General features: G+C 41.5%; 3 protein-coding genes across 11 annotated transcripts; all 3 read right to left on the reverse strand.

Moving 5' to 3' along the window:
- Positions 1–1,124: 1,124 nt before the first annotated feature.
- Positions 1,125–10,233, reverse strand: LOC108249294 (alpha-N-acetylgalactosaminide alpha-2,6-sialyltransferase 1-like). 5 transcript variants are annotated; one of them, XM_037980801.1, is made up of 10 exons: positions 10,016–10,233; positions 9,591–9,837; positions 9,240–9,402; positions 7,487–7,649; positions 5,911–6,049; positions 5,728–5,831; positions 5,386–5,469; positions 3,950–4,049; positions 3,729–3,787; positions 1,728–1,855 (listed from the first exon to the last, which is right to left on the reverse strand). In XM_037980801.1, the coding sequence occupies exons 1-9, from the start codon at positions 10,114–10,116 to the stop codon at positions 3,746–3,748; spliced, it is 1,143 nt and encodes a 380-aa protein (XP_037836729.1). In that variant the 5' UTR covers positions 10,117–10,233; the 3' UTR covers positions 1,728–1,855; positions 3,729–3,745. The 5 variants fall into 5 exon arrangements, with proteins under 5 accessions (XP_017294070.1, XP_017294079.1, XP_017294089.1 ...); XM_017438581.3 differs by lacking the exon at positions 3,729–3,787 and having other exon boundaries at positions 1,125–1,855; positions 10,016–10,228; XM_017438590.3 differs by lacking the exon at positions 3,729–3,787 and having other exon boundaries at positions 1,125–1,855; positions 9,591–9,909; positions 10,016–10,174.
- A 140-nt stretch (positions 10,234–10,373) lies between these two features.
- Positions 10,374–16,598, reverse strand: LOC108249319. 2 transcript variants are annotated; one of them, XM_017438616.3, is made up of 5 exons: positions 16,138–16,592; positions 13,831–13,908; positions 13,698–13,731; positions 13,486–13,597; positions 10,374–10,772 (listed from the first exon to the last, which is right to left on the reverse strand). In XM_017438616.3, exons 1-5 carry the CDS (start codon positions 16,489–16,491, stop codon positions 10,658–10,660), a joined length of 693 nt encoding a protein of 230 aa, XP_017294105.1. In that variant the 5' UTR covers positions 16,492–16,592; the 3' UTR covers positions 10,374–10,657. The 2 variants fall into 2 exon arrangements, with proteins under 2 accessions (XP_017294105.1, XP_017294121.1); XM_017438632.3 differs by lacking the exon at positions 13,831–13,908 and having other exon boundaries at positions 16,138–16,598.
- A 1,567-nt stretch (positions 16,599–18,165) lies between these two features.
- Positions 18,166–21,536, reverse strand: srsf2a (serine and arginine rich splicing factor 2a). 4 transcript variants are annotated; one of them, XR_001809128.3, is made up of 4 exons: positions 20,912–21,446; positions 20,081–20,456; positions 19,103–19,190; positions 18,166–18,668 (listed from the first exon to the last, which is right to left on the reverse strand). XR_001809128.3 is itself a non-coding variant. In XM_017437159.3 (3 exons), exons 1-2 carry the CDS (start codon positions 21,244–21,246, stop codon positions 20,102–20,104), a joined length of 690 nt encoding a protein of 229 aa, XP_017292648.1. In that variant the 5' UTR covers positions 21,247–21,446; the 3' UTR covers positions 18,166–19,190; positions 20,081–20,101. The 4 variants fall into 4 exon arrangements, 3 of the variants coding, with proteins under 3 accessions (XP_017292648.1, XP_024865720.1, XP_024865717.1); XM_017437159.3 differs by having other exon boundaries at positions 18,166–19,190; XM_025009952.2 differs by having other exon boundaries at positions 18,175–20,456; positions 20,912–21,250; positions 21,400–21,536.
- Positions 21,537–21,559: the final 23 nt, after the last annotated feature.

Genomic DNA, 21,559 nt, shown 5'->3' on the forward strand with positions numbered 1-21,559 from the left:
AGAGGCTGAAGCAGGAGAAGGATGTTTTCTCCCAGATCAGCTCCATCCAGGTGACATCTTCTGACTCAGCTGTGAGGTGGAGGTGTTTGCAAAGCCGTGTGGCCCCTTGGGTTCAAACGACAGAACAACACTTTGTTTTAAGGATGTTCAGCTGAGGGACTTCTGTTGATGTGTGTTTTCACTAATACAGTCGTCTGCATGTTTTGTTTTGTTTTGTTTTAACTCAAACCGGTCCTCTGACCACGACCGGCTCTCGTGTTTTCACAGATAATAACTGCATCTGTTTTCCCGAGGAATAAATACACAAAAGTACTAGTTGCTTCATCCAGTTTTACTTATTTTCTTGCAAGAAAAGTGGATTTTAGTTTTGCCAAGGCTTGCTTAAACCACCCCAGGATCACGCTTTATATGTTGTGGCTCTTTAAGGCCAGCATGTGGCGCTGCAGCCTCTGTTGACAGAAGTTTGTCCTCATTTTTTAAAATAATATCTTCTGCTCCTCCTTTTTTCTTGACCCACCACATCTGTCTCTGCAATGCAAACAAACCAAATTCAGTTTAATTTAGTGTTTTTCTCAGACGCTCTGAAGGGCTCTATGGTGCATTCAGGAGCACGCGGTAAATGTATAAATCTATGTTTAAAATGGGGTTTTTGAAATAACTAACAGTTTTTAAAAAGTCGTCCTTTAAATGCTAGTATTTAAACACGTAGTTTCTGCAGCTGAAGCAGTAGGTGGTGCGCTTTATGTAGCTTTCAGGAGAAGATTGAAACCAGTTATTCCTCCATGCTCAGATATATCTTATTTGTGCAGTAAAAAAAGCCTCCAGCATTGTTTATAGACCATCTGAAAGTCTTAATTACAGATTTTAGATGGGCTGAACACTTAACAACTCAAGAATGTCAGTACTGAACAAGAAAAATGTATGTGCCTCATGAATTAATGCACCGTCTAAACAACAAACAAAAAGCAACAACTGCAGATTAAATCTAACATATAAAAGGATTTGTGATTTGTGTTGCTCACAGACTGAAGACCTCCACTTTTTGACTTATTTCCACCTCAGTCATAAAACAGAGCTAAATATAACAGTCAGGTCAGGAAAATAAACACCCAAATAACAAAAGATGAGTAAAAAAAGACCAGTTTATCTAAGTTAATATGTAAAAAACAACCGCAAAAAACTGGACGGATTAAATCAAAATCGGTGTTGCAACTACTTATGACAGAAAATATGACAGGATTCTTAGCATCATATAGTGATTCATGAAGGTGGGCAATAACTTCTAGTGCTGTTTTAAAGTTTTATGTAGTCAGTAAATGGTAATAAGTAATCAGTAAATTTCAGAACAATAAATAAATTAATAAATACTTTTTTATTTTGGGAATTATTTGGCTTCATTTCCTTGAACTGCTTGACTTGTCTTCATATCATGACTGTTTCCAGCGGCTTAAATACTCTCGTCAGCACCTTTAACATCGATTTATAACAATAACAATAAGCCAGATACTGCATTTTTTAATTTTAAGTGCACCTATAAAGCACACATTCGCAAAGATCACACAGAAGAATGCGTTAGTTTTTATCTTCTCGTGAGATTTTAAAAAGGACGACAAACAAACGGAATCAGTTCTCAAGGCTTTCTGAGTGTCAGAGGTTCTTCGGCTTCTGTTTCTTTTAGTGATTCAGTTCTTTGGAACAGCTTCATTATCTTTCTGTCATGGAGGCTCTTCCACAGGTCCTTCTCCAGAATGAGGTCGTGGTTGGTGTAAAAAATCACATCAGTTTTACGGCTCTTCTCGACATAGTAGTTGGAGTATTTTATGTAGTCTTCTGTCATGAACCCGTACGCACTCACCTGAGGAGGACAAAAGCAGAGGTCAAAGGTCAAATAAATATAAAAGATTGGTAAATGAAGCTTGTCTTCACATGTAGAACAGACCTAATGATCACTTTCGTGAACACAATGAACTATCTGACAAATGGTGCAAAACTAGTCACTGTTTTTAATGAAATATTATTTATTGGTTTATGAGACAACACCCAGTTAGGCTAATATCAGACCTGGAAGCAGTTTAGTGCAGTGGTTCCCAAACTTATCAGCTTCCAACTCATAAAATAACAGTGACAAAGGAGTTTGACCCCATCTGTTGGCTGTTTAAATATCCAAAAGTGTTAATGATCCTATTAAATAAGGTCATAATGACAACACAAACAGTCTTAGCATTCATTTTGCTATTTTTTGAATCATTAATTATGGTGTAAATATATCATAAAAACTGGGTTTTTAATTGTAACTTGATATCTGGAGATTATCTAAGGACCCCTGATTGGGGTCCCGACCCCAACTTTGGGAATCATTGGTTTAGTGAACTCCTTCCATCAAACATAAACATTTAATTTTGAATTTTTTGTGCAGTCGTGCATCATTTAATAAGGATTTAATACGTCACAGGCCAGATGGAATAAGCCAGTGGGCAGGATATGGCCTGGGAGCCACCAGTTGACAATCTCCAATTATGATCACTAAGCTCAACTTTTATAAAAAGTAAATGTGTAAAAACTAAAAGTGTGAGGACTCTGCTTGTTGGGGAAAGTAAATTTGAGAAACTTAGATTATTATATTGATATTTGATTCCCAGATTTAACCAGACTTGAAAAATACTAAAAGAAAAGTCCATATTTTTAAAAAGATTCAAGTTTCAGTGAATAGTTTCATGTAAAATAAATGTTTCTGTGAGTCCTCATCAGCGGTGGTTTGGTACCACTTTAAAACTTTTGTTTTTTTTTTCAGGACAAATCCCGTGACTGCCAGGTCTTACACAAAACACGCCCAGCGTCTTAAAAAACAACAACAATTATTTAAATGTTTTCTGTTTCTGCTGAGGCTGTCAGAGAGTCTTCAGCGTTTCTGTGAACCCCACAACAGATGTTTTTCCCAGAACTCGTCACAACTTGAAAAGCAAAAATGTCAGACAATAACTTCCGCGGAGATTAGTTTACAAAGAACTGGAGGACAGAGCCTCGTGACTTTAGCTCAGCAGAATGTGGAAAGTATTCTCCACAGTAATAACTACCTGTCGTTGTTAAACACCTTTCTGGAATTAGATGCATGACTGCATTAGGAGACAGAAGGAGGAAAAAGACCCAAAACAGTCAGTTGCTTCTGCACATCAAAATAACCTGTTTGAGGAGTTTCAGTCTGGGTTTAGGGCACATCTTAGCTCAGAAACGGCGCTGCTGAAAATCACCAGGAACACTCTCCTGTCCTCAGACAGTGGACTTGAGTCCATACGTGTCCTGCATTTCATACAGCTGATCACAATATTCTATTACAGAGGCTGGAACATGATATTGGGATTACAGGAACAGCTTTAAAATGGTTTAAATCATATTTATCTGATGGATTCCAGTTTGTAAATATTAATAATGAATCTTCTTCATAAAACAAAGTTTGTCACGGAGTTCCTCAGGGTTCAGTGCTTGGACCAATACTCTTTACTTTAAACATGCTTCCATTAGGTAAAGTTATTATACAGCATGGGATTCGTTTTCATTGTGCTGATGATTTTATAATCTATGTGAATGTTTTTATGCATTGCTCTGAGATGACTTTTGTTGTGACATTGGCACTATATAAATAAACTGAACTGGAACTAAGATAATGCATAACGAAGGTGTTAATACTTATTATATGAACAAGTTTATTGTAATTAAATGAGGAATGTTACCAGTGTATTGCAGTATCCTAAAGTCTTGAGATGGTTGATGATGGACAAAACCCAACAGTCTGTTGTTTCCACACGTCAAAGGACAACAAAAGATAAACAACCACTGTGATCTGAGGTCAACAGAAAACTTCCCCCCTAAGCTCACAGCGCCCTGTGATCATTATTGTCTGTTAAGGAGAGTGAAAGTGTTTTAGGCGCCAACAAAGTAAAGATAAACCTACTGTGTCACAAACGTGCAGAGCCAAGAAGATGGTAAACGCCCCGTTGGTTGGTCGGACGATTGCCCAGGAGCTTTCATTCAGACCCCTCGATTTTAAAAACCTGCAGGCAAGATAAGAAAAATTAATACAGCTTTGTTAGAGGTGGCAAATGCCCCAAGAATCTCTTAAAATAACGTTATGTGCAGTGTCATGCGATATCACCAGATGTATGACTCCCAGCTAGTGCCACATCAAATTTTAGCTCAATATCTATAAAATTGGACATCCAGTGACTACTTTCAGCAAGTTTCATGAGATATTTTGGAGACACAAACCGTTCACCTTTCTGCGGCGGGCGATAAAGATGTTGAGCTGCATTCCTCGGACCTCGACTAGTTGGGGTTTAAATTACTTTCAAAGTTTCCTTAATACCATATTGTTTGATTTATTAGCTGTTTGGATGAGCAAGAGGAAAAGTTGCATTTAATATACGTTTTCTGGTTTTATCTAATTTGGACAAAGTAACAAAGTGGTACCAAAGAAAAGTCCCAACGTTTACAGTCTAATAGTGACAGATTCAGTTGTTTTACAGCCTTTATGTAACAGTCGAGAAGATCATTTTATGTAATTTATTGGCATTGTGGAAGTTCTTCAAGCTCTAATTGTGTCCAAATTTAAAGCAGCTTTACTTGTTTAGGGAGCTGAACATAAACTACTTGACAAGAGCTTCTATATTTACACATCACCAAAACGCAAAAGGAGACAATAATGTGTGTGTGTGTTTCCAGCATATCTAATGAACCACTTCTGCAACTTTCAGAAAGTAATCACTGGATTTACCTCTACAACTGATTAACGTTTAGAGTCCATCAAATTAAAGAAGGCTGCCACAGCCAACTGACCTTAAAAAATGACAAACCTTGCTATAACTCAGTCAGTTTCACAGATACTGACGTGCAGTTTGGTGTGGTAGTAGCTGAGAGTCATCATCAGCACATACTCTATGTGTGACATTTTGAGGTTTGACCATAACGGCTACAACTCGTCTATCAGTATAAACTGATCTTAGTTTAGGCTCTGCTGTTTAAGTAAATTTGTGCTTTGTGTTTTTAATATTGTGTATGACCCTGTTTTATGATTTTAGGCTACATCAAAGCATAATAATTGCAAAAAAAAAAATCACATTTTATTCCTGATTTAATTAAAGCTGCAATTACTTAAAATGAGCATTTTTTTTTACTTTTGGGATGTGCAAGAGATGAGTTAGAAACAAAATGTTTACCCATTTTAGCAGTAATTTGATTATTAGTCTGTAGCTGGAGGTTTATTATGACTAATACATGTCTGCTGAAGTGGCTAACGTGCAGCTATATCAACCAAACCGTTGCGTTTAGTAAAAAAGCAGCTTTTGAGTTAAATTATCAAACATCTGGACAGGATTGTGATCCAAGGCTGACCTGTTCCGGACGTATCGCAGGAAGTCTTGGTGTAGGACGTAGAAGCGGCTCTCGTTAAACTGTCCCGAGTAGTAAGATCTGGGGCTGGAGGGTGACAACACACACACACACACACACACACACACAACAAACAAACCTATTAGTGACAAGGAAGGAACACAACATTCTTTTGTTCTGTGTAATTATCTGAATGCAGAAACAAACTATAAATACTCCTTAAATTACTGGCTGAGCTCAAGTCACATATTTTAATGTTTAATAATGGTAATACAGTGCACATAATATTTTTGATTTAATACACAGAAAATGCTGCTGAGATGCAACAAATGAGCCGCCACTCACTCTTTATTTTTAAATCTGCCAAAAGAGACCATTTGTCCTTTGAGAAGAGCCCAGAGCCACTTGAAGTCCCTCAGTCCCTCAGGAATCAGGACATATTTTATACCCTGTTAAAACATGTCTTTTCTTTAATGTGTGTGGGAAGTATTTTAAAAACAACCTACAGTGCTTTTGTAGCTTCAGTACCTCGTCATGCGGGGCGGATTTGTAGCCGTATTCCTTGAAGAAGAGAAGCGATGCAGTGATTGAGTGGGCTGTGTGGACGTACACCGACGTCCGTTTGCCCACGTCCTCCTCGTAGCCCTCGATCGCTGCGCCGTTCATCCTGTCCCACAAACAAATCAGAGAAGCAGTGGGGTTAAACTTTTATTAAACTGATTTTTTGGGGGGAGCTGGGTGTGTGTGGGGTAGTTATGGGCTGTCTGTGTTTTCTTGCAGAGAGAGCTGCTGTTGGAAACATGACTAATAACAGGCAGGATAACAGTGTCTGCTTTGCAAGTTGTGTTTCCAAACTGTAATACTGGGAAGGTATTCAGTGCAAACTCATCATAAACGCCTACGTAAATAACAGCCGGATGAAAGAGTAGCGCAGCGTAAAAGTCTGATTTTATTGCTTTAAGTGCCCTTTACTGCAAATAAGACACTGACTGCTCATAACTTCCTCTTGGGCACATGCTTAAACCAACTTAAGGCTGTAAAGGTATGGTAAGATTTTGAAATCTGTTTGGAATCTAAACCATCGAAACCCAGATAAACATCTCCATGTCTTTTAATCCTGGCAGTGAGTCGAGCTGCAGAGTTATAAACTAAACAGAGCTGATAGAGCCCCGACTGTAAAGTGCACTAAAGTAGAGTCAATGTGAGCGTAGGAAAAAAAAAAGCACGAATAACTTCTTTTAAAGCGACAGTCGAAACACGTCTGGATTTTTAAGATACTCTTAAACTGGAAAAACAAGTCTGAACAATATGTTTGACTTGAGCATGAAAATGTAGTTTAAAACGAAGCACTACTTCTGGATACCCAGTTACTGGGGTGAAATTACACGAGAGTCTGGAACCAGTGAGAACTTGGTGGACCAAACAGAATGACCTCAGACTTATCCTGATTGAATTTAAGAAAATCTGAGGGCCATTCAGGGTTTTTTCTGTTGGAAATGCTGCTCGAATTGGTTGGTTTATAGGTGTATTTAGTGGGGTTTCATCTGATAGCCAGAAGGAAGGCTGTAAATAAACAATAATAGGGGTTCCAAAACTGACTCCCAACTTGACGAAACCACTGAGGATGCATATATTTGAAGCGTGATGGCAAAGAGCTCTGTTTGCAGTATAAACTCTTTGACTGTCGATGATGTGCTTGAACCACACATCTTTTTGTCTATTTCTGCTCTTTGCCTTTACATCACATTTCATCTCACAGTGAAGATGAGATTGTTATTTAACTCATAAAAAGCTGACATCAAAATACCAATAGAGGGATTCTAAGAGGTGCTAGTGCCACAGTTTGAGAACCGGTTTGAGATGAAAAAAACAGCTTGGAGGTGTCCGGTTACGCAAAGACAAGGATTTATGTGCTGGCAGATGAGCAAGGGTGTGGTTAAAGCTGCCAGGGAAAGTACCAGAAACTCTCAGGGCTGTTTGTGGACAGGCGGAGGAGGCTGAGTGCCATCCAAACCTGATCCTTCTTAAATTTTCAGTTTTCTATTTTAAAACCGTATCTGTCATCAAACTCAACCAGCAGGTCTGCAATCGTCTTTCATCTCACCGGAAAACGTAATCATGAGCGTCAATTTCTGCTCCCATCTTGGAGCCGTTGAGGATGCCTCCTGTTCCCACCACGGCACAGTGCACGCAGCCATCGCCGCCCGGTTTGGGAAGGAGCAGCGGCTCCTTCGGCTCAGGAATCAGCTTTACTGCAGGGATCACATCTGCAGAGCGGAATAAAGATGAGACGGCCTTTTGTCAGGGTTCGTGTCACTGTTTCCTGCTCCAGCTATTTCTGCTTAGGTTGTTTCTCCAAGTTTTATGTCATGTCATAATCTTTCGATGTCCACAGATGTCATTAGTCCTCGCTGTCCCATTTCACCAGAATATATGCTCTCTGGTTTTAATGGTTACTCGTCAAATCCTCTGTTTATTTCTGGTCATGTTGCCTGCCAGTCTGCTGTTCACCTTTTTGCACTCATTATTGTCCTGTTCAGATCCTGAACTTGCCCCCTGTAGGACTGCATCTGGGTCCCTTCAACCCTTCTCAGAGAATGTGTCTGTTTCCGGCTGCTGGAGATCACAAATTCATTTAAAACTCAAAACATTAAAAAAGACAAAAAGCCACCAGGGGTTTATTTTGTTTGCAGTTAAAGGAAGTCCATTCTCCAGACAAGATGATTTCCTTTGGCGGTGTGTAATTAATTCATTGTAGTAAGTAACAAACAATTTTTCATCGTCCTGCTCCTCCTGTTTTACCTTTAAGCCCACCTGAATGCTGGTTTTATACCTGCACTCATACTTACAGGTTCCCACACTCTTTTCCTGAATACTCTTTACAATAAAAAAGAATGAACACAAACAAAATATTATTGCTGCAATATATCACTTCCAAACAGCAACAAGGTAATCCTTAAGTAATTAGATACATTTAAAACATGAAAAAGGTTGAAGTTACCATGAATCCAGTTTATAAAGCTTTTTTGGAGATTGTAAAAACTATATAGGTTTTAAATTATTGAACTCTTAAATAACAACTTACCTGCTGCATCAGTCATGAGTATGTATCGGATGATAAATAAGACAAATTTACAGGAAGTCTTTTTATTATAGTAATATTTGAATCAATGTGTAAGCCCAAAACTTTAAAATTAAACCTTTCCTAACTTTTTGTTTTGTCTGTAAAAAAAAGGTTTATTCTCATACTTGAGTCTAGTTTTCCAGTACATCCAAAATAAGTGGCATTTGTGTTTTATTTTCCATTTATCAATAATATCATTAATGCACTGCTGTCGTTGACAGACATTGCTGTCATTAATAAATTACTTTCAGTAGATTAATCCATAACAAATTCAGTGTAACATTTATCAAAATCCTTTTCAATTTAGGTACTCAGAGGAAAAACTATATGATAAATACTAAAAAATAATTATTAATGAAGATACCCTTTTGTTTGGGCGTTCAGGTGCATCAATTTGTGACTTTATGGTTGATTTTAGAAAAAGAAAAGTATTTCCCTGTATTTCAGCTTTGAGCTTTATTGCATGGCAACTTAACAAAACAGTTTCCAATCACTTCATTTTGAATAGAAATGATTATTTTTTTATTTCACTGGGAAAGTGTTCGCTTTGCCAAGTCTGAAAGCAAAAAGGCGCCTTTCATTTGTGCTTATTCTGCAACAACAATGGGAGACACCATTTTGTAACGTCTGCAGCAGAGAAAGGATTAAGGAAAATGAGGCCTGATGATAGCTGGCCTGTTAGCCATCAAGCTCAGACAGAAGTTGTAAAAAAGCTGCCAAATCAAACACCTACCATCATATTTCATTTCCATAAAACCAAAGGGGTTGTTAAAATGTGAGAGCCGGTTCCACTCGCTCATGTTGATGTTGTCCCTGTGCAGATACAAGCGCACGCCGGGCAGGAACGCTTTCTGGAAGTCCTCGTCCTGTGAGTTACGCAGGGACTGGGCACACGTCTAAGTACGACAAATACACCTAAAATTACGAATTTAACTCAGGAGGCGGCAATGAAATTAATAGATGAATGCAAAGCAAACATAAGTTCACTCCAAAGGCAAGTGAAGGCATGACCAGGAGCGGCTAACACCCTGGAAGTCGAACACATTTGGTAAGTTTTCGCCCCGTCTCGTCTTAAAGCACTTACTGTCAGTCTAGGTGGAGAATCCTGATTATAAATGTCCTCAAAATCCCACTGAGGAAGCTTGTCGAATGACTTTAAAGATAAAACAGGAATAGGAGTCTCAGCAGGAGTGGTCTTTTTGTCACTTTTTGGCTTCATCAATGAATTTCTTCGGGTTGTTCTATAATTTTGGGGATTTTCTGGTGATGGAGTCGATTCTCCTTCATCGCTGTCTTCTCTGAATCTGTTATATTCCAAGAAGCCTGTCCGGCTGTGCATTTCACATGATCAAATGAAAAATAAAACAAAAAAAAACAATCAGGAGGATAAATTACTCACGCTCCTAGGGGGGAGGAAAATAAAAAAAGTTTGCTGAATTATAAAGGATAAATACAAAACAAAAATGTTGTTCCCGTGTTAATGTTAATGTACCTGGAAAACAAACTCACCTGTTGCTTCCCAGTACGTTTCCCTGGAGCAGGATTAAAAGAACGATGCAGGTTATTGACAACAGCAGCAAAGAAAAAAATCGGCCTTTTAGAGATGCCATTCCTGAGGAGCAAAGGTTCTGTTTAGTCGAACGCAGACGAAGTATCGGCTGCCGGTGGGTGTGCCATGAAGGCAAATGTTTGACAGGAATGAACCAACATACAGAGCCGTTTGTTGCTGGAGTCCCAAACCACGCCTTTTAGACAGGTTCTGCCAGGCAAGCGTGACGAGACAACAAACTGGAGGGTTTGATGAGCGTTTGCAGAAGTGACGGGGAAGGGCTACGGCTACACGTGACTTCAAACAACACACACAGACTCAAAAGCTTCTGGTTTATTCCACAACAGAGTAAATTTCACTAACAGAAGCAATGCTCCCTGATTCCTTCTCAGGTGAGTTTTGCAGCTTCACCTGCTGTGTGCAGAGGGTGAGTGTGGGAACGAAACACAGAGGACACAAAGAGATTTAAAACATGACCGAGCCGATGCTGAGGGAGTTCGCGTGGAGCTGAGGTGAACACGGCAAATAAAATTATTCAAAGTATCTGACGTAGTGGATAAGTCCTGGAGTGAAAGCAGACGGGTAGCTTTCCTGGAGAAGTTTCAGATGGAGTAGAGATGGAGCTGCTCCTCTAGCTCGCCCTCAGACATGTCCCCAAATGTCTCCTTGTTGTCTTTCAGAAGCTGGAAGATGGAGGCTAGCTGTTCACGCTGCACCCTGCGGGAGACACAGACCACAGGAGTACTGAGGGGTGAAACGAACAAACGATCCTTAACATTAATGATCGCTGATGATACTGGAATATTGGTTTCGTTTGTGTCCCTGATTAACTGTAAGACTCAACCCCTCCCAGGGTGACGTCCTCAGCCAACTGACCTTGGAAAACACAAAAATGGCCAGGACTCAGTCCTACAGACACTGAGCTAACATTTGGTGTGGTTGTAGCTGAGAGTCACCCCCAACACATACTCTGAGTGCTTCCTGATCTTCCTATATCATTTTTTATATCAGTTTTTTTCTGACGGTGCCCCCCGAAACACCCTTTCAACAAGACGCCGACTCAACACCTGACCTCGCACGGCGTCACGGACTGCCTTCGGTCCTCGTGTGGACAGATCAGGTCCCCCGGTCAAACGTGTGTGGTATCAGATCGGAGTTTGCGTCCAGCGCAAGTCTGTCGAATCTCAAGGACCAGTTATAAAAGCTGTGGGCTAACCTGGATGTTCTGAAGCGAACTGTTTGTTTTTTTTTTGTATCCGGGCTCGTCCGTCCAAACTGCTACCCATTGGATCTGATGCTGTGATCACTGTAATACAGCCACAATCTTTCATTCTGTGCAGGTTTATTTCATTTCCATCCCTCGGTCACTGACTGTAGAAACATTGCATAACATGCATAAATCAAAATTTCAACCGAAAGTCCAATTTCTTTTCAAATGAAAATGAGAAAATGCTGCACAAGGATTTTTGCAGAGCTTCTTTAGCATCTTAAATATAAAAATAACATTTAATAAGCAGCCAGGGGTTACTAATGCAGGGAAACGGCCTAAAACAAAACTGGTATATCTGCACCTCGTACACCTCCTTAAAATGTGATCATAGAAGACGATTACTTTTGGCATCAAATATCATTTTTTATAAACCACTTTGGAATTTTGCGTATTTCTAGTTAAAAAAAACAACAACATGTTGAGTTTATATTTACTTTCCTGAAAAGGACAATTAGATTTTTTATTATGTTCTGGAAAACCTTTGAAGTGAAGCAGAGTACGTCCTTATTACTGTGAGCGTCTCATTCAAAACTCGAGCTGAAAATGTTCGTCCGGTTGTTTAATCAATTTAAATGTCGTCAGCGAAAGCCATCATAGTAAAGCAATGGCTTTCTTTTATGGTTGCATGCAGAAAATTGCTGATTTCTAAAGTTGTGACTCTGGAAAGTGAGTTTTTTTCTGCAGAAATGAGGAAAAAAGACCCTCAAATCTATTAGAGCAAAATGTAACCTGGAACAGAGAAGAAAATAGATGTGATCTTATGTCTGAATTAATATACTAAGAGATAAAATATTATTTTATGCTCTACTTTTGTCTTTTAGATTACCTCTGCTATATTTAAAGTGGATTTATATGCAAGTGCATTGAATGCAAATGCAATAATGTCCCCCAAAAATAATAAAAAAATAAACAATAAATGAATAAACCATTGTAATTTCCTTGGAAATCATGCGTTTGTCTGTGTTGCGCTGCTCTGGCTCCCCCTTGTGGCAGAACAAAGGAAACTCCTCAAAGCATGACCTAACAAACACTTGGAGGCGGTGAAGAGGGTGACAATCAACACCCGCTGCCACACGTCTGAGGAGCACACGTCTAACGGGGAATAACGGGGCAGCGAGGGGGGAGGAGAGGTGGGATCAGATGAGCAACACTGCGGCATCACACCAGTCGCTTCGTGGCCACATGAGGGTAAAAAGCTGCTGAGGCAAACATCACCGCTGGGGTCAAGGCGGCGAGTGCAAATTGCCTGAGGTTTGCTTTCGCACAAATGGCCAGAAAGTGACTCTTTTGGGACAAGCAGGTGAGAAGAGCTCATACATTACCACGTTTATGCTCCTTTTTTTTCAGGTTAACAAACAGTTAATTTCTGTCCTGGAGTCTCTCCTGCAACGATGCAATGATAAAAAAGCAGGACAAGCAGAGAAATTTTAACAAAATGAATCCTGAAGCGGATTCACCCCCCCCCCCCGTGTTTTCTTTGTTCATTAGCGCGTTCGTCCTTGCAAATCTCCTGTTACTTATTCGTCAGCCAGCTAATGCCTGGCAGACGCTCAATCTGGCCTTAGTCAGTCTAGCCTAAAGCCGGGCGGTGATACAGCAGACAAACGTGAGTGAGTGAAACCACTAAAAATCACATGTGAAGCAGAGAAAGAAACAAAGTCAACAAATATCCTATCCTGCAGCATTTCTATGTGGCTTTGGTGCAGATTTCAGTTTATATATTAGTTTTAGTTGCACTTTTACTCTTATTACATATTTTCTGTGGCTTCCTTACCAACTAAATTGGTAGTTTTCATCTTTTCTCACTTCATTTTATTAGTTTAAACAGAGTAATTACTTCTTATTTTGGTATCCATGATCTATTAATCATCCTTTATCCAATAGTGTTTCTAGAATCATTCAACCACAACTCATTTGGTGATTTGATTAACATGTAAATAAACCCCTTTAAACCTGATATTAAGCTGTTCTTTCAGTTTATTTCTTGAAATCAAGGGTCTCAGTTAACTTAAACATAAACTGAGCTGAGATAACCTCACTTCTATATTATCATCATGTTTATCATTTGTTGTTACATCAGGTGTAGGCAATCGTTTATACTTTATAAAGAAAGGTAAAAATAAAAATCCCCCACACTTGTGAAAGTGTTAAATATCGTACCTCTGCTCCTCCTCCAGCTCCTCTTTGGACATCATCATCTCTAAATGGTGCGACCGAGCCTTTCCAGGAACGTACTTCAAGGAATTATTTGCGTCCGATTCCACTTTCTTTGCTGAAACAGAATCCGAGCAAAACGTGGCGATTAGAAATGCGTTAAACCCGCCAGTGAGTACACGATTAAAAACATGAAACGTTGAAGTGGTGGTGCTTACTGTTTCTCCACGGGCTCTCTGGGGCTCCTTCGGTCTGGGGGAAGGAGAAAGCACACTTTAGGAGCTCCGTATCAGAGAGCCCAATGAACGGCGTACGACCCCTCCCCGACGAGGCCTCGGGCGGCGGTTCTACCTCTAAACTCGTGTGTCTGGTTCCAGACAGCCCGGGCGTGGAGGGGGAGCGCTCGGCGACGTGGGGGGACTCCTGCTCCTGTCAGAGAGTTGTGAGGTCAAAGGGCGTGGCAGCATCGCCGACTCTACGGACTTCCTCCCTTTCTAACTTAATGGCTCGTGCCTTAAATCCCTCTCTGCTGGGTTTACGCTGTTTTCGCTCAGCCTGTCGGGGTCGTCACCTGAGGGCTGAAAGCCGACGACCACCTACAAGTATCCACTACTTTTTCTTTTCAAAATAAGAGTAAAAATGTGCATTTCTATTCACTGATTTCAGTTAACACACAGGTGATAGTTGTGTCTGACTTATGTTATCTAGAAACATCTACAGGTGGAAAAGCGACGATTTAGCTCCACTGTGCTTCAATTATCTTACTATTGTAATGTCATTAAGCCAAAACAACAAAAACAATGATAAAAAAAGGAAAATTAGATAATTTTTTTAGATTTGATAGAAGGTTGTCTTTCAGTTGAAGCTGAATTCTGACTTTCTTCAAAAATCAAGTGTTTGTTTTAATAAAAAATGATTAAAAAACTAAAATACCCAAGCAAAGACTGACAATATTCAGACTTGAGAAGCTTGGAAATGATCAAAACTTCCTTAAAATACATTTAAAATGTAAACTAACAGTTGAGTTATCAGTTGAGCTGCAAATAGTTTCTTAAAAAAATACCTAAAATCAAGTAAAATAGCTTAAAAGAGCTGTAATAATTAAACTAAATAACATGCACAAAGCTGTTAATGCAGAGAAAATACTCTGTTGCTCAAAAATATCAATAGTTTTCAAAGTGTATCTGCAAATAGTTACGTTTTTGGATTTTTTTCACTAAACTGTCATATTCAAATTTCACATATTTTTTTCTGGTTGTCTGTCTTACGGATGGTCTTGACTGCACGATACATCGCAAAAATTATCGTTTGCAATATCTGTGAGCGCAATATCAGCACCGTGAATAAATCATAGGACATTCATGCGAATGATAAACATAGAATAAAAACAAGGAAATTTGTGTTTGACCATTTCTTTGCTGCAACAATAATTCCTGGCAATAAATCGTATCCCTTTGACAACCTGGTGCCTGATTGTCAACACCTGTGAGCAACCAGCAGCAATCCCATCTCCAGAGTCTGGAGCTAGACTCTATCCTCCAAGATGGCAGCGCTCGCCCCCACAGAGCGAGGTTTATTGGAGACTAGCTTCCGATTTTGGGAGTGGAGGGGATGAAATGGGAATGCCGTTTGTTCCTGAGTCACCAACACAACCACATCGGCTGACTTGCCACCGATGCTGGTTGAAGAACGGGGCGCCGACCCACAGCGGTGCGGGACCAAGCTGGAGAGCAGGGTGTTGTGGCTGCGTATGGTTCTTCCACATGTTACTGGGGCTCACGTCGAGTAAATTGCTAATTTGCCGACATGTCTTGTTTGTTCAGACTTCAATCATCTAAAAAAAAAGAGTGAAGAACAGAGTAGAAGACCTCTGAGAGTGCAAACCTCCACCGAGGCCAAGGGATCACGTAGGCTGGTTATTCCTGAATCAGGACCGCGTTTGACGTTTCCTGACGATTTCATGAAAATCCATTCTTAACTTTTTAGCTTAATCTTGTGCAAAGACAAACAAAACGCTTCCGCAAACAGAACATCCCTGGCGGAGGTAATAAGCCGTTTGGACGCAGCCCTGCTGCTCAACCCGCAGATTGCATTTTCCCCTAACAGACGTGACGCCATTAGGGGGGGAAATAAACTGACTATGCAACGGTAAAGGGTTCAACATCGAGACGCGTTGCTGCAACCAAGAAATAATCCACAAAGAACACAAATTTCCTTTGTTGTTGTGCTAAATTTGGTTAATCTCTTGGTGGCCTTGTTGGTTTTAGATCAGGGGTGGGCAATCCTGGTCCTCGAGGGCCAAAATCTTTCCATTTAATTCAACAATTTAATGGTAAATTTACCTCTTCATGTTCTGCAGAAGCCTGTTAATCACCCATTGATTCAAATCAGCTGTGTTGGAGCAGAGGAACAGGTAAAACCTGCAGGATGGTGGCACTGGAGGACCAGGGTGGCCCACTCCTGGTTTAGATGATATTGGAGATATGATATGAAACAACATCGCGATTAAATCAGATTTCAGGTGTTCTTCAGCTCGTGTTGCCTCAGACGGGCTCCGAGTCTGCAGGAGTGATTAACTCGGACAGATTAGGGGAGAATTACGCAATCAGACACATCAACACATCCCAGCCAGCCTCTGGAAACAAACAGGAAACTTACTGAGTGCACGGACTTCACCACGTCCCAGTGGTCGTGCGCGCTCCCGCTGATCTCGCTCCAGTTCTCCGCCTCCTTCCTCTTCTTCTTCGTCCCGGTCGGGACGTGCCCGTTCTGCGCCTCGGACCCTTCGCCGCCGCCGGCGTCGACCCCCCGGTGGCCGAAGTAGCTCCGCGCGCTGGCGAAGTTCTCCGCGGGCGACGAGCCGCCGAGCAGCGACGTCGCGACCACGACGGCGAGGAGCGTGAAAATGATGGCGGACAGCACGAAGGTCGCGTCCATGTCTGTCGCTGGTCTCCCTGCTCTCTGAGCCGTCGCTCCTACACAGCCATCCTCCGCGTAATCCTCACCGGACATCAGCGGGAGACGGGGGAGGAGGGGGGGCGAGCTCCTCTCCGATCAGGACGTCACATCCTCCGGACACGCCCAACAATCCTCCTCCCCCTCCTCCCCGTGTCTCTCCTTTTCTACCTGCTCCAAACTGGACAGGTGGGCGGGCACGGAGCTCTGCCACGTGCTCCCTCTGCTGGGGCCGCAGATAATCCCAACCATCAGGACGAGCTGGAGGATCCAAATGGTTTCTGACAGAACCCGTGTACCGGAGGCGCAGGTCAAGCCGGGTTTAACGTCAGCCGAGGGCCAGATGTCCTCACCTGAGGAGCTACCTGTCCGCCAGCACGTTTGCCCACCGGCTGGGAGGCTGACTGCAACAAAAACACAATCAAAGTTCACCTTTTCAATTCATCAATCAACCAACTTCAACATTAAAATGCCCCATCACTCAATTAAATATCCATTTAAAGACACCTCAGTAGTTAAAAACAATTAACACCAAAACTGCCAAAATTTACAGATACTGAGCCAAAATTTGGTGTGTTAGTAGCTGAGACACATCATCGGAGCTTTTAAAACCATTCACTATAGTTTTCAACCCTGTCTGTTAGCAAAATATCTCACGAACCACAAGACAGATTTTATTTAAACTCTCAGAAGTTAATCATTAGGTCTACAACAGATTATCATTTGGAGTCACCATCATTCAAGACAGCCACCACCTCAGCCTGCACACAGCTGAGGTCAGATGATGGTAGCAGCTGAGTCATTCACAACGTGCTCCGGGTGCAAACACGTCTTATAATATGAATATGAATGAACTTGTGTTATTTTTAAGATTTGACCATCCCTTCAGAGAACACGAGGCCTTTAACTTATATTTTATTTATATTTGTATGCTTCAATATCAAATTTTCTCACATGTAGCTCTTGACTAGCTGAAAAAAAACATTGTGGATGCGATGCTGTAATAAAGTAGCTATTTTAAAATCTAATGGTGGTAAAAATGAATAAATAAAAACTAGCAAAGTGCACTGATTTGTGTTCAATATACACCAAGACCCTGAGCATAAACGGGGAACCAGGAAATAGTGGAAAACAGCTCAAGCTGAACCTTTTCTTTCTTTCTTTATTTTTGCTGTAGTGCCTAAATATGACTTCTGTTGAGAAGTTAAATAAACTTAAAACCAAGCCAAATACGGCTGCAGTTACTGGCTTACAAGTTTTGCTGACCCTACAAGCCCAATCAAAGAAGAATCTAACATAAATAAAATACTCATTGTTTATTAAAAACAGTTCATGGTTCCCTGAACAGATTGTTTCAGAATGACTTCTTTACAACAGCTCAGTGAACTTTGGAATAAAACTGGCAACAAAGACTATAAAATGGACATCTTATCTATTAAAAAAAGCCTTATCAGTAAATTCTTTCACAAGAAGGCTAATGTAACAGACTTGTACTTGACTTATGAGGTATGATTCTTTTGTGACAAGACCGCTGAATTTAGCAGCTCAAACACTTCTTTATACTTTAATTTCTAGTCTAGATGTGTCTGTTTTTACATATTTTGATTAATAAAAGTGGATTGCACCTAAAACTTTTCACAGATTTAAACCAATAATTAATAAATTAATTATTAATAAACCAATAATTGAAAATACAGTAACTGGATGTCTGAGAGAAAACAGACCAGTAAATGATTGCAGTTGGCCTTTTATTGTCAAAGACGTTTATTAGCATTCGTGTAAAGCCATTACAAGAAATCTGAGGTTCACAGAAAAATGCAATAAAAAAAACAATATCCCATAAGCAGACACAACTGCCCCTTGAACGTTTTTAACCAGGGATCACACTGGACCCATTTTTTTTTATTTTCCAAAGCAAGCAAGACTAGTTAAACAGTGGGTAACTCACAGAGGGGAGGCTGGAGTGGGACACGGGAGAAAAGGGGGAGGAAAAAAAAGGAGCAAAAGGAGAAGACAATATGTACAGCACATGTAGGAAGAGAAAGGTCACAACACAGGAGAGGATGGATGATCTGCCACACCTGTGAGCTTACAAACCGGCAAACGGCAGCGAAGGGTCGAGCCCCGGAACTGCGCCGGGCACTCAGCACCGCAACACGCCACACCATGTCACCACCGCACTGCACCGCATCTTAACAGCTAACCAGCATTACTCAACTGCTACACAACTGCGCCTAGTGCACAAAAGATACACAAGAAAGAGGGTTAGAGTCATAGGAAAGCAACGGAAGAGAAAATATGCTAAATTAAGCAAAAACTAGGTGACTTTTATTTCACTATACATTAAGCCATTTTATTCCAGACGGGCATTAACAACTGCAAAAACTGTGAACATTTAACAGGACATCATTTTCTTTATCAGCTTGGCAAAACTTTCAAATCCAATTAAAAAAAATTAAGCAAGGGCTCTCATTGAAACAATGCATTACAGATAGATGTATTAAGTAAAAATGAAATAAAACGGCAAGAGAAAAAAGTAAATTTGTGAATTTTGTTTTTAACAAATCCTTTCCAATATACAGTTTTACAAATGCCAAAATTACAGAACTTGTTTAGGCAGATTAGACAAATTAAACATCTAAAACATTTCAGACCAAGATCCAATAACCTTTGAGTCTGCATTCAGTGGTAACTGAAGTCCTCTTGCTCAGCCGAGGCTCCTGATGTCTTCAGCAAAGGCTCAAAGCATCTGAGATCTGGAAGGAAAGACAGAACTTAAGTTATTGAGAGCAAAAACAGAAGTTTGTATCAATTCCTGCAGCTGATCTGAATACTTAAATACTGACGCTAACATTTTAAACAAACTGGCTTTGTAGAAATAATGTAACTATATTTCACATTTGCTTACACACCTTTCTTCGCCCAGCTCTCCCCACACACTAGTCTTGCACTTGGGGCATTTTTTTTTTTTTTATATAAAAAACAAACCTCGGGGTCGGCTCCCTCTGTGAGAGGTTGGAGGAAACCACAGACACGGTCGGAGGGGGAAACGCTCAGCGCATCTGCCTGTGGTAACCCGTGAACGTACCTCACCACACCACCTTTATACACCAACTGACAGCCCGAACCACCGCCATGACGACCTGCTCCATAGCAACCACCGTTGCCTTGGTGACCTGCTCCATAGCAACTGCCATCTCTCAGCAACAGGCAGATCACATGGGCGGGTCACACACTAACTGCTCTCACACTGCAACACCCCCATCTCCTCCTCCTCCTCTCTTTGCAAACAGGACTCAGCAGCTTGGAGGAAAGAATTCCACATTTAAGTGAACGGTTTGAGTGAGCATCCCACCTCCCTCCCACACATACAAGCACAAATGTGAACAAATAACCCCCACTTTAAAATCTGCGGCACCATCAAGCCAAATCCTCTGTTGCCTGTGTGTGCTTTAAATTGACCAAACAGACATGCAAAGTAAAGCATACACAAAGCTTAAACTTTAGCATAATTTTAACTTCTAACAGCATTCTGCAGGCTTTGTTGCTTTAGAATTAGCAGAAAGGCTGCAGAACACAAAAATCTATTAATAACCATCTCATCAGACAAAACTAATAACACAAATCACCCCCTTCCCCTGAATACCGTCATGTGTCCAGGTTCGATTTAGGACTCTGGTTTGTTGTCTCCTGGTGATTTAGGCCCACTCTTGGATTTGGACCTGGATCTGGACTTCGACCCTCTGTTGGAAACCGGGGTTCTACTCCTCGACTTGGACCTGGAGCGGGACTTGGACCTGGAGCGAGACCTCGACCTGGAGCGAGTCTTGGACTTGCTTCGCCTGGGCGTTCTGGATTTGGATTTGGACTTGGACTTCGATTTGGACCTGGACCTCGACCTGGATCTGGAGTAGGAGCGGGACCTGGAGCGGCTGTAGCGGTTGCGGCTCCTGGATCTGGAACGGCTCCTGCTCCTGGAGCGGCTGCGGCTTCGTCTGCGCCGGCGAGGACTGGCTGAGCGACTGTAGACACAGAAACATAAACCTCAACATAAATACAAAACTTTAAACAGTCATTTTTGTATTACAGCAACCCCCCTCCCACCCCAATGTCTAAAACACTCTTCTCTAAAACCTCAGACTACACTGTCTTTACATTAGATAAATTTGTCTCGGCTAACTCTGCTAGTTGTGCTAAGGACTTTGAGCTAAGCTAACATTTAAAAGCACTACATAATAAATAGATTGCAGACAATATCTATAAAATTGCAATCAAGTTCCTTTTTAAGAGTAATTCTTTAATAATGATTGTATTTGGACATATCCGCGAATGTCCATCAGGGAGTGTTGAGGCACCCTGAGCACCCCTACCTCCATTAAGGCCTAATGCTACGTCGTTTACTCGACCATGTGGTCGCTTGTCCTACAACTTACTACTCTCCGTTTAAAACTAATAACTCCTGCTTCTGCGTCCGTACCCCCCGTATCTGCGCGGCGGTCCTCCTCTCCGGCTGTACATCGAGTCCGGTGGCCGTCCGTAACGGGCCATCTGCACGCGCAGCTCCCGCCCGTCGAGCAGCGCGCCATCCATGGCGTCCATGGCGTCCTCGGCGTCGCGCTTGTCGAGGAACCGCACGAAGGCGAAGCCGCGGCTCTCCTTGGTGTACCGGTCCCGGGGGATGTAGACGTCTCCGACGCGGCCGTACTTCTCGAACACTCGCCGAAGAGTCTCGGGTGAAGTCCGGTAAGTCAGGTTGTCCACTTTCAGGGAGGTCATCCCCTCGACGTCTGGCGGCGGCCTTCCGTAGCTCATCTTGCTGGTATACAAGCGACAAACGAGCCGGTTAGAACAGAAACCTTCAGAGCCTGCGCTGCAATAAAATACTACTTTCGCCTTTAAAACTTAAATATATAAAACTGAAACAAAAGTCAGATTTTTTTTACAATCTTTTCCCTCCGGACTCACATTCAACCGCGCTGCTTTTCACGTGAAATGGCGGCAGAGAAGCTTCCTTTTCCAGTTCTTCTTTGCGCCAGCGTTGTCCTCTTCTGATTGGCTGTTGGACTCCCTGCCTCTTCTGATTGGCTGTCGGGCCATCCCGCCTCCTCCACTGTAGCCGTTACGC

The sequence above is a fragment of the Kryptolebias marmoratus genome, linkage group LG17 (assembly GCF_001649575.2).
Source record: "Kryptolebias marmoratus isolate JLee-2015 linkage group LG17, ASM164957v2, whole genome shotgun sequence".
Taxonomy (NCBI): domain Eukaryota; kingdom Metazoa; phylum Chordata; class Actinopteri; order Cyprinodontiformes; family Rivulidae; genus Kryptolebias; species Kryptolebias marmoratus.